The sequence below is a fragment of the Cylas formicarius genome, unplaced genomic scaffold (genome assembly GCF_029955315.1).
Source record: "Cylas formicarius isolate icCylForm1 unplaced genomic scaffold, icCylForm1.1 PGA_scaffold_4__25_contigs__length_36172078, whole genome shotgun sequence".
NCBI lineage: Eukaryota > Metazoa > Arthropoda > Insecta > Coleoptera > Brentidae > Cylas > Cylas formicarius.
The window spans coordinates 1,518,325-1,530,999 of record NW_026844334.1 but is presented as its reverse complement, the minus strand read 5'-3'; the positions used below and the strand labels follow the sequence as shown (position 1 = coordinate 1,530,999).

The following is a 12,675-nucleotide window of genomic DNA, read 5'->3' as shown; positions in this document are numbered from 1 at the left end:
ACGAAGCGGTTAATAAAAGTAATATCTCGTTATTTATCAATATTATATCATTTTGATCTGTAAGGCTTGGCGTTTCCTCTCTAGACCGGAGAGAAAAAGTCATCGCCGCGCGCGAGCGGCTCATCGTCCGGTAGCGACGTGTGGCTGACCGCCTCCAGAGTGTCGTCCCTGAAAGGCTCCGGGACTTCGACTCCGGTGGACTATTATCCCGATCACAGACGGCCAGGCAGCGCACCCACCAACGAGGTATCTGAGGACGTTATGGTAGCGCAGCAGAGGTCGATGTCGTTGCCCAAGTCGTTTTTGTCGACCGGCGGCGGCGCGGAGGCGGTCGCGGGGCACGACGGCGGCGTCGTTTATTGTTTGGGGTAAGTAGGATTTTTCAAAAAATATTGCTCTCTTAATATGTTAAAAAAATTATGTTTTATCGAAAAAAAAATGTTTTTTGCACTCGGGTTTGAACCGGCGACGTGTGAAGAGACGATTTTGGATTTTTTACGTTATTGTTTTTATTTCTTAAAAAGGCTAAAAATGAGTCAGAAATGTGGACAAAAAAAGTCAGTTGGTCTGGTCTGCGAATGCAGTGAGATTTTTAATGCACAAATAAAACATTTGGCTAGAATTGAAATCGAATAAGATTTTTTCAGGACCTTATTAAAAAGTACCTTCTAAAAGGGCGGGGACGTCAAGAAAAAACGAAAATTTTGATTCACTTTAAGATTTCATCATGACTGTGTTTATTTCTCAAAAAGGCTAGCTATAGCTATAGCCCATCGAATATGATAAGAAAATTGATGCAACACACTACGTATTTTAACTATTTCTCAAATGGAATTTTGTAGAACAATATCAAAAAGTAATTGCTAAAACGGCATGAAACTTAAAAAAAGATCACGGCAAAGGAAGTTTTATTGACAATTTCTCAAAAAAAGCTAAACAGTGTGCTTAAATTGCGACAAAAAATACGGTCGCAACTGGGAGGAATATTTGAAAAATTAAAGCCCAGGTAAATCGTGAAAATACAATAATTAACTTAACGAATAAAGGTCCCCGCCCGAAATCGAACTCGCGTTTTCTGTTCCTGCGAATTAATTCCCTCTCTCGGGCGTCTCAAACAGAAAAGAAAGTGCAAGACGGGCGAACTGAGAATTAAGCGCGCGACGCGGCAACGTCGCTCGCACGAAACCGCGTGCTCGTCGTTTCCGTCCTTGTCTCGCCCGTTGACGACTCCGGCGTTTCCGACGATCAACATCGAAGGCGGCTGCGAAAGCAGACGTCAGCCTCGCGTTTGTCGGTAGCGGTTGTATTTCGGTCGCGCAAAATGGCGTAGTGTCGTATCGGCCGTTCTTTGTTTTTGTTGGTTTTGTTTGTCGTCGCGCGACGACGTTTTCAATGGAAACGGCATACCGGGTTCCCGTTTCGTCGGTCCCGGCCGACTCGATTCCCCCGCTGGATCGGCCAGACGCGCTCCTTCGGCGGTCGTCGTCATGGAAACGGGGCGGCCATGACACCACGTTCGGCGGCGCACGATCTTTTTCCCTGTAAGTCATCTAGCCGTTTGTTTTTGCGTGTACGGGGAATTTTAAGGTTATAATTTTCGTTTTGTCGATTAAATGCGTGAAGCTGCTTTCCGGGACGAAACTGATAGTCTAAGATCCGTAAATCAGCCTTCTCCGAGCTGAATTTAGTATATTAGAAAATATATGAGGAATGGGTTGCCTATAAAAATCCTGGACAGACTTTAAAATCTAAAAAAAAGATTTTTTATTTGATTTTGCGACTTAAAGGTAATTAGTGGAAGAGAGGGTAAACATGACAATTAAATTTTAATTTGAAAATGTATAATATAGTTATTTATTATTATTGAATAATCATTAAGTATTTTTGATCACGAAATGTGATATGTGTGTTCGCATCTGAAACTAAAAAATATCCCGAGTACGAGTAAGATTATTAAAAATAATAAAATAAAACTTAATATTAATGAACTGAGTTTATGCGATGATCGTGCAATGGATGCTAAGGGCGGAGACGCACGAAGTGTCCTGTAGCAAATAACCACAACGGCATTGAGGGACAGCAACACGCGACAGTGCGATAAACTAGATTGCTTGCGAAAAATCGTCGCTGGGCAGGCCAAGTTCGTAGCACGTAGCGCGCGTATTTCAAAAAGAAGCCGCTTTGCGTTTTTTTCTGAAACCATGCAGTGCGCCTTTACAATCAATGACGTCATCGCGTCTTAACTGAACCCGAGGATAAGTGATTTTCATATGGATTTTTTGAAATATTGTTTATAATTAGAAAAACCCTGTATATAATCGAAAAAATGTCTGAAATTAATGTTTTAGCACTGGATCTCCCGCGTCTGCTGGCTTTCCTGGAAGCCCAAATAACCCAAAAAAAAATTTTTTTTTAAATACTTGGTGAAATTTGATTGCAACTAATTTCCTCTGCTTAAATGTAGGCATGGACTTTTACTTGTCTGCTAAATTTGAAGTAGATATCTGCCAATTTAGGTCACTTTCTTATATAGCACGAAATATCAGGAACACACTTTACAATAGGTGAAATCCTTAAATACAAAAGTTTTAGTTCTCTATACGGGGTATATCGTCTTGTAAAAGAAGCTAACATCTGAATATCTTTTAGTTTTAGCCGATTTTCACTATTAGGGGGACCCATTTTTCAGTTTTTTGAAAACATTTTTGAAAACTTTTTTGTTGGACCCTTGCAAACGTGATTTTTTAATTTTTTTAAAATACTTTCCTACCTCCCATTTTGAATAGGTTCCGTTGGGGGACCAAGCGCTATTTGCCTGCCGAATTTGAAGACGATGGCTTCAAATTTCGGACACGCGTGTTTTATGGGAATGTCCAAAAAACCGTCAAAAATAAAAAAAAAGATGGACGCCGAAGCTTTACCGCAGCCATTTTAACATAGCTTATGTACCCCGTGGACTGTCAAAAAAGAGCAAAATTTGAAATATATAGCATAAACCGTTCGAAAGTTATTGTTGAAAAATTCTGGAACAGAGAACGGACAGACGAAAAAAAAATTTAATTTAAGATTTTATTTTCAAAAAGAAGCCAATTCGGCGATTTTGCCATTGAGAGACGCATTGCTTTTCTATCGTGCTCGTGCGGACCACTATGGAACGTTCGCAAAATCGATGTAATTTAATTGTGCATGCACCCCGTATAAAGTGTCTTTCATGTCCCGTCGAACTTTAAAATTACGGCAAACTTTGTTAAATATTAAAATTTGTACAAATAATAGCGTTTTCGAAAAATATTTTTTCGAATATCTCGCGCGCCCTGTATAATTGACTAAACCTGAAACTCTCTCTCGACACAGTTTACGATACTGTTTAAATCAAATTATCGCATCTTTAGCAGTTTTTGCATTTATCGCCAACCCACAAAAACGGAAATTTTAAGGAACTTTTAGATTTTCCGCCAATAATCGGCACACCCTGTATATAATTCAAACAATGTTGGAAGATATTTGACCATAATTGAAAAACCCTGTATACAATCGAAAGAATGTCTGAAATAAAAGTCATATCCACGGATCTCCCGCATTTCCTGGTTCTAAAATTTTGAATATAGCACGGAATATCCCAACACCCTGTACGGTATATGAAAACTTTAAATACATAAGTTTTAGGTATCCATACGGGCTATATAGCTATGTAAAAAAAACTGGCAACAGAATCACATCCTTCTTGTTGTGGTCAATTATGATTAGAAAGGGAGGCGAATTTTCAGTTTTTTGCAAATTACCAACACACCCTGTACATTTAGAAAAAATTATCAAGAATAAAGGTGTTTGGTCCGGATCTTGCGTGTCGTTTGGTTTACCGTATATACCGTCTTGGGGAAATGATTTCTTTCTCGACACTCTTCAAGTGCGGTTTTTAATTAAAAAAAAAAATACTTCTCGACCCCCAGCCTATTGAAACTGGGGGGTTTCAATAGGCTTCGTTACGGAGCTAAACCCTATCTATGTGTCAAATTTCAAGTGGATGTAAGTAAAAAAAAAACAGAAGAAAATCTAAAAAAAAGATGGACGCCGTGGTTTGAGCGGACCCATCAAGGTATTTGGCAGTGTATTGTTTTCGGAGAGACCCTTATACAGAATAGAATTTGTCATTTGGTTAGAGCAATACCCATCTACTAAAATAAAATCATTGCGGTTTTTCGTATAGCACCTATGCACGCTGTTAATAAAAGTATTTGCATTATAAATAATTCCTTGTTTAACTGTCATGAGATTAACAACATTTGACATTAGATTTACGGGAGTGTATTTGTTACACTTTAAGATCGATCTTAATGCTCTATCCCTCAAAATTTGAGATTGGTGAGGTGCCGCAATGCTGTTATATAAAAGGTATTTGGTGTACATGGAAAGAGCCTATTCTACATATAAATCCTACTTTTTTGATAATTTTCTCATGACATGACTCCAAGGTACTTAATTTTATTTTCTTACTTATTTTATTCATTATTTATTTCAATTTTTTTTTTCAAAAAATACAAAATTTAGACTTTAACGTGTTAATATTAAGTTTAGTTAATTAATTAGTATTAAGTGTTTATATAACCATTTATATATTCGGTTCAAATCACTGTTAATACTACGTTTCATCTGATCTATGCCACTACCAACCATATATAACATTGTATCACCTGCGAATAATTCGATTTTGCTATCGTTAATTACTTTAACTATATCATTAATATACAATAGGAATAATAGAGACCCCAGTACAGTTCCTTGCGGCACTCCGTACATTGTATCGACACTATTTTTAAATCTGACTTTTTGGGTTCTGTTATATAAATAAGATCTGAACCAATTTAAAACTGAGCCTCGTATGCCCAGCTTTTCCAGCTTTCAGGAAATTGTCACATATATTAACTATCACAGACTCACCCAGAATGCAATATTTTTTCATAAACCGCAACAGTGTTTATCGGTCTAAATTATCGATGCTGATTTGTGCCTTAAACCTCTGGAACTGGAATCACAGTTGATGTCTTCCACTCGTGCGGAAATACTCCGCTAGAAAGTGAAGTATTTATAATGTCCAAAAGACGGTTGCCTATTACACTGAAGACATCTCTGAGTGTCTCAGTCGAGATTCCACTCGTCCCACCACCTACATTTTACATACTAGAAACATATTCTTTTTACATTAGACAATAAAATAATCTGAAGGCGTACGTTGTGGTATTTTATTATTATTTTTTAATTGCCCCCAAAAAAAAACATCACAAGGAAACTACTAAAAAAAAACAAATAATGGGTGTGTTTTTTCGATGTATAGAACTTTAAGTTGGCATTACTGTTCAAGATGGCGACCGATTTAACAGCTGTCAAGTGGTTTATTCTCATCATCAAATAGACTCACGTCTGAACAACGCTTGCAAATAGTGCAGTTTTATTTCGAAAACGGTTCTGTGCGGAATACGTATCGCGCACTACGTCCATTTTATCGTCGACAAAATCGTCCATCAGAGAAGTTGATTCGATTAACCATGGAACGTTTTCGCACCACGTTTACTCTTATTGATAACTCGCATCCCCAGAGACGCCGTACGGTGCGTACAGAAGAAGCTATTGCTGCTGTAGAGGAAGACCCCAATGAGTCCATCCGCCATCGAGCACAGGAATTGGATCTGTGTCCATCCACTTTATGGAAGATTTTGCGGAAGGATCTTGGTTTACGTGCTTACAAAATCCAACCCGTGCAAGAATTGAAGCTTCCGGTTGAATGGCTACGTCAACAAACAAAACTGCAGCATTTGGAGCGAAGCTAATCCTCCAGTGTATGTCAAAACACCGTTACATCCAGAAACACTGACTGTTTCGTGCGCTTTATGGGCTGGTGCAATCATTGGTCCGTACTTCTTCAAAAACGATGATGGCCAGAACGTTACAGTCAATGGTGATCGGTATAGAGCTATGATGTCCAGGAGATGTCGTTTCAACAAGACGGCGCAACATGTCACACAGCTCGTGCCACAATCGATTTATTGAAAGGCGCGTTTGGTGACCGCCTAATTTCACGTTTAGGACCTGTGAATTGGCCTCCAAGATCTTGTGATTTAACACCGCTAGACTACTTTCTGTGGGGCTATGTAAAGTCATTGGTCTATGCGGATAAGCCACCAACGCTTGACCATTTGGAAGACAACATTCGCCGTGTTATTACCGATATACGACCACAAATGTTGGAAAAAGTCATCGAAAATTGGACGTCCTCCAGATTGGACAACATCCGCGCCAGCCGTCGCGGTCATATGCCAGAAATCATATTTAAAATGTAATGCCACAAGATTATCTTTCGGATAAATAAAATTCATGTCAATCGAATAATTCATCGTTGTTTTATTGCAACTTAAAGTTCTATACATCGAAAAAAAAAAGCACCCTATATTAACACAGAAAATGAAACTAACCGGAACTAATTTAACCTTTTACATAACACAACACCATTACGTAATAGTATATGCAGACCCTTTTAAATTAAAAAAATTATTTTGACTCCGGACTCCAGTAAAATAATCGACGCTCGAAACAAAGCAAATATATAAATACGTGCAACGGATGCGATTTTTAGAGAGACCCTCTTAGTGAAAGCGCTTGCAGAGTTTAAAAGTGATCCATTACCGAAGTACGAATTACACAGTCCCCCCCGCTGGAACAAACCTAAACCGCTTTAGTTCACCGGTGTTTTGGGCGCTCCGCGTGTATTCGCACTGTATTATATGTTAGCTAGCTGACGAATCCCGTAGACGGGTGATCGAAGATAAACAAATAACGAACGATTTAAACCCATCGAAAAAAAGGGAGTTAACAGAGGAGCCACGCAGTTTGTGAGAGGAACAGCTAACCCATTTAATTCTCGAACTTAACGAGCACTAACTGGATGCCCATACATCAATCAATGCTAGTTTTTTTTTACGTTTCAGGATTCTTGTTCATTGTAATTTGAAATTACACGTGGTGCGATAAACTAGACTTTGAAGATGGCCCCATAAGAAAAAGTCCAAGCTATTTAAATCTGGTGACCTGGGGGTCATGGTTAAGGTCCGCCGCGATATATATATATATATATATATATATATATATATATATATATATATATATATATATATACATTCTTTATGACTGCTCTATATTCAGTTTGCGTTATTTGCGACATTTTTTCGGACACGTCTTGTTTAAAATGCTGTCAATAAAAAACTGTGTGGATTCTTCTTTTTGTTTGAATTGCCTGAGCTTTAAAGCTAATCTATATCAGGTGTATCAGACTGACGTTTTCTATTGAGCGATTTAGGTCGAATTACTTTTCTAACTCTCCTATAATAAGATGTGCTAGCACTTATAATAATTGTGTTTTTCTAGATATAGAATAGATATAGAATGGATATAGATATGTTTAGTTTAATCCTTAGTTTATAGCTCGTAGTTATAATTTATTTAAATCCAACCTTTGCTTTCATTGTAGAGATAAGAAAGTTATTGCTCACTTTCCCGATTTTCTTAAATAGTATAAGCCTATATTGTGCCATTCTGTAACTGGATAGCTGCGTCTGTGACATATAAATAAATAAAGTAAGAAATAATAATTATAATAATTCATTTTATTTTTTTTAAGCGACAACCCTACATTGGATAGAAAAATATCAAGAAATTAAATTTCTTTAGAAATCTCCAATCATTTCTTGAAAGAATAATTTTAATTTTAAGAGAAATCAGTTGGCGTACCATCAATATCTGCTAAAATAGTCAATAAATTAGTACTTTCTTCGAACACCCCGTATATGAAAAAAATGTTGACGAAAAACATCCTGTAGTTTCATATTGTAACTTTCGAAATTTGTTTAAAAGATAAAAGTTATTGTGGTTTATTGGATTGCTGGTAATCATTTTTCATCTCCAATCATTTATTGAAAGAATAATTTTTATTTTAAATCAGTGACGTACCATCAATGTCGGCCAAAATAGTCAATAAATTACCGCAAATACTTAAAATGCATAATAAATCACGTAAATGCTCGCAAATCACCAACATATAATTTTTTCACCCACCTTTATTGTCTTTTCTTCGAACACCCCGTATATGAAAAAAATTGTTGGCGAAAAACATCCTGTAGTTTGAAATTGGTATGTTTCGAATTCTAAAAATTTATTTAAAAATTATTGTCGTTTATAGGATTGGGAGTAATTATTGTTCATCTCCAATCATTTCTTGAAAGAAGCATTTTTATTTTAACAGAAGTCAGTGGTGTAAAATCAATGTCTGCCAAAATAGTCAATAAATTACCGAAAATATCTGCTAAAATAGTCAATAAATTACCGAAAATACTTAATCGGCATTAATAAATCACGTAAATGTTCGAAAATCACCAACATATAAATTATTCACCCCTCTCTTTTGTACTTTCTTCGAACACCCCGTATATGAAAAAAATGTTGGCGAAAAACATCCTGCTGTAGTTTCAAATTGGCATCTTTCGGATTTAAAAAAATTGTTTATAAAAGATAAAAGTTATTGTAGTTGATAGCATTGATTATTTTAACAGAATTCAGTGGCGTACCCTCAGTGTCTGCCAAAATAGTTGGGGTGAAATTCCGTACGCCCGTCACTGGTGTATCTTTAAAAAAATGTTCATTACAGATATTAAAAAAATATATTTTATTTTTGAAAACTTTACCGCTCTGTAACTTAAAAGTTAAGACGTTTAGGTCCCCAAAATCGCCTCTTTAATTATTGACGTTCGATTAGAAAACACTCTGTATATATCGCGGGAACGCGGGCCCCCAATTACACGAGACGTAATACAGTAATTGCGATAATTAATTTAACGATTCGCTCGGGCGAACGTCTATGGCGCTTGCGCACTCCGAGTCCTATCGATCCCTATTACCGTGCGGCTTTTACGACGTTCCCGTAGGAAGCGTCGCCGTCGCCGAATTCGGGGAACGACGTGCGACGCTGACCTACGACAAGACTCTCGCCGAAAGCTGCGAAATATTTATCCGATGTCGTCGCGCCTTTCGCGTGGCTGCAGCGTTGCCAACACGCGCGATTCCGAGTATTCGGGAAAAGTTGGTTGGTCTGGCAACGTCGCACCACCCTTCGCCAACCGGGACGGCGCCAATCCTGGCGTCCTTTTTATGAACCACGGGCGTGCTTGCCGATTATTTTTAAATAATAATATCCAATAGTAATAATAGAATAATTATAAATTCATAACATTTGTCACGATATTTTTTATGAACAATAATATGAAATATAAATAATATAATATGGTAATATAAATACGTAACATTTGACTCGAATTTTTTATGAACAACGGGCTTGTCAATCGATTAATTTTATGCAATATTAATCAATATAAATATTTGCGATAAATATAAATACAGATTTGCCAATATACTGATACACCTAAAAAAATAGGGTATTTAGAGGTTAATTAGCCTCACCTAGCTTATTATTTTGCATTTGCTAAAACTTATCAAAAAATTACCGAAAATACTCAAAAATCATCAATAGATCTCCATTAAGCGGTGCGTACTGTCAATTAATTACCGTAAATACTCGAAAATCATCAATAAATCTTCATAAATCAACGAAATATCCCCGAAGATTCTCGCAATTCATAATCAAAATATTCACAATTGACCCTAAACAAATTTATTATGACTTATACGATCATCAGTAATTTTTTAGCTGGTTGGCCACAAATCTAAATTCAATAATAGACTTCAAAATTAAATTTTTTTACTTAACTGTAACACCACATTTACCAAAATTATAACCACAACCAAAATTTATAATAAAAAATACCGAAAATACTTAGTAATCATCAATAAATTTAATAATAAATAAAATAATCTACCTTGCCTATCATCAATAAGTTACAGTAAATACTTGAAAATTATCAATAAATCTTCAGAATTCACCGTAAATACTAGACAACAATTAATACATCTATAAAAATCAATAAATGAACTAATCTTCAAAATCATCAATAAATCTTCGTTTAAACTCAAAAATCAACAATCAATTTTCATTAATCCTTAAAAAAACCGAAGATAAATCACCGAAAATACTTAAAAAGCATCAATAAATTACGTAAATAGTCGAAAATCCCAAACATATCAATTTTTCACCGCCATTTTTGCTCTTTTTTGTTTAAATGTTAGAAGTTCTTGTGGTTTATACGATTACGAGTAATCTGGGTCGACCCTATGGGGTTTGTGGAGGGTTTGCTTTTTAAACCGTCGAGGTTTAAGCGAAAAGTCAGGGAAACATCCCCTACGGGGGCGGGGGAGTTGGGGCATCACCGGTTTTTGACCGTTTGAAGTATTTTGCGGGTATATCCGATTTAACATGCCAAAAGTCCGCTCATGTATCCGTGATTCCGCAACTCTCTCAAATAGGCCCCGATTAATTATTGACTGGATAACGACCCCCTTTCGGAAAGGAAATTAGTCGCGCTGACAAACAAATTTAACTTCGTTGGGTGAAAAATTATTTTCACGTATATCTCTATCTCTATATGGACTTCACAGATTTATTTCTAAATGATTTTCCAGATTTCACAGCGTTGTGAAAATTAATTTTCAGGTTCCGTCGTAAATTTTCGTATCACGTCGTAATGAAAAAACCATCAAGTAAAAATAATATATAAAAAATACACTGAAAACCTATTTTCGAAAAGTAGGAAAGTGTATTTTTAAGACGGACGTAAATGTAATGTTAATTTTAACTTTTGCAATAATGACGGAATTTATTTTTTTTATCAGTTTTTTCTTGTTAATTTTGAGTTTTGCTTTTTTTTACATTTTAATTTATTTTTTCTTAACCCTAATACCAGAAATTTGGTTTGTACTTAATAGTTAATATAAAGCCTTTCTGTATCTTCGATGGGTCACTGTAAATATTCAGTTAGAGTTGTAAATTCCTCTAAATCATCTTAGTTACTCAAATCTTAGCAGTAAAGCACCAAAAATACTCACCAATCATCAATAAATAACAGTTATTTGTTAAATTATTCTTATATAAATCATTGTAAATTGTCAAAAATAAATCTTCAAAAATTATCAACAAATCCACCATTAATGTATTAATTAGTTTCCGCTTTTTTAATTTCTTCCGCCAGCTTCCACCGGCACTATGGTGGAAATTAATACTTTGATTTCTAATTTTTTGACATTTTAGTTTTTTTTTTTGCCTAAACGTAATTTGATTTTCACCATGGTTTAATAGCTGATTTAAAGCCTATGTATATCCTCGATAAATCAATGTAAATATTCACAAAGAGTCGCAAATTACTCAGTTGCTCAAAACTTAGCAATAAATCACCAAAAATACTCAAAAATAACAGGAAATACTCCAAAATTATCAAGGGATCTTCATATATAATCTATATATCACAATTAATTCTTAGCTGTCATCAATAAATCATTGTAAATCTCAAAAATAATCAATAAATCTTCGAATAATCGAAAATCATCATTTTTCTCTTTTAATTTTTTGCGCCAGCTTTAGAAATAATATTGGTCGAAATTTCGTTTTAAATTTTGAGTTTTGAGACTTCGAGGAGTGACTGTAATGTTAATTGAGACTCGCAAGCTCCTTCAAATCGCCGAAAATACTCAAAAATTGTTAATAAGTAATAATAAATACTCGAAAATCATCAACAAATCTTAACAATAGTCCTACCAAATTGTTAATAAATTACTGAAATTACATTAATCCATTGATCGGATTTTTGTATTATTTCTTTAGAAATTAATACTTTGAGTTTTAGTTTTTTGACATTTTGTTTTTTTTTTTTGCTCAACTGCAATAGTACAAAAAACACCAAAAACACGAAACAAACGTGCAATATACAGTTACGACAGGACCTAACGGTAACCAAACAATGTCCCATTATTGCCCCATCCGTCAATTAAGGGTCCCACGCAACATCTCGCCGTCAACCACGCGTTACCGGGAGAAGCAATTACGTAGATCTCCGCAATCCCGGAGGGTTGTTTAGTTTTCGGTGCCGGTCGCTTCTGTGAAAACGTCTGTTTCCGCCAGGGAGTGGGAGACGAATCGGCGTCCAACTTTCAAGACTGGTTTATTGCGATAGGCGTTCGCTAAACTAAATTTAAGTTAGCGTATAAACTACTTAAAGCCACCGCTCCCCCCGTGAAGGGTGATATTTATGAACGCGCGTGGTTGAAGGTCGTCATGAAAGGTAAGGCCCGAAATGATACGACCAAGAAGTAGGTTTGTCTTAATTTCATTCGGCGTGAAAATTTTCAGAGATTTATTGATGATTTGTGAAGATTTATTAATCATTTTCATTAATTACTTATTTAGTGACGGTTTCCGAGGATTAATTTCTTGATGATTTTCGAGTATTTACATCATTTATTGATGGTTTTCGAGGATTAATGGTGATTTATTGATGATTCTAATGAGTTTCTAGTAATTTCAGTAATTTATTAACAATTCGGTAGGAGTGTTAGTGAGTTTGCGATGACCGAAGATGAGTTTCGAGTATTTACCTTGGTGTATTTATAATATCTAATAAAGAATTGTAACATAATGATGATTTCCGAAGATTTGTTGATAATTTAATAATTGTTAATAATTTGTGA

General features: G+C 35.6%; 1 protein-coding gene across 1 annotated transcript in view; it reads left to right on the top strand.

The window, feature by feature from the left end:
• LOC132701359 (uncharacterized) overlaps nucleotides 1-12,675 on the top strand; it is a 165,480-nt gene that overhangs the window by 77,222 nt on the left and 75,583 nt on the right. The window contains exon 10 of the mRNA XM_060669196.1: nucleotides 85-368. Coding sequence (XP_060525179.1) covers nucleotides 85-368 — 284 coding nt within the window. The remainder of the gene's footprint in view (nucleotides 1-84; nucleotides 369-12,675) is intronic.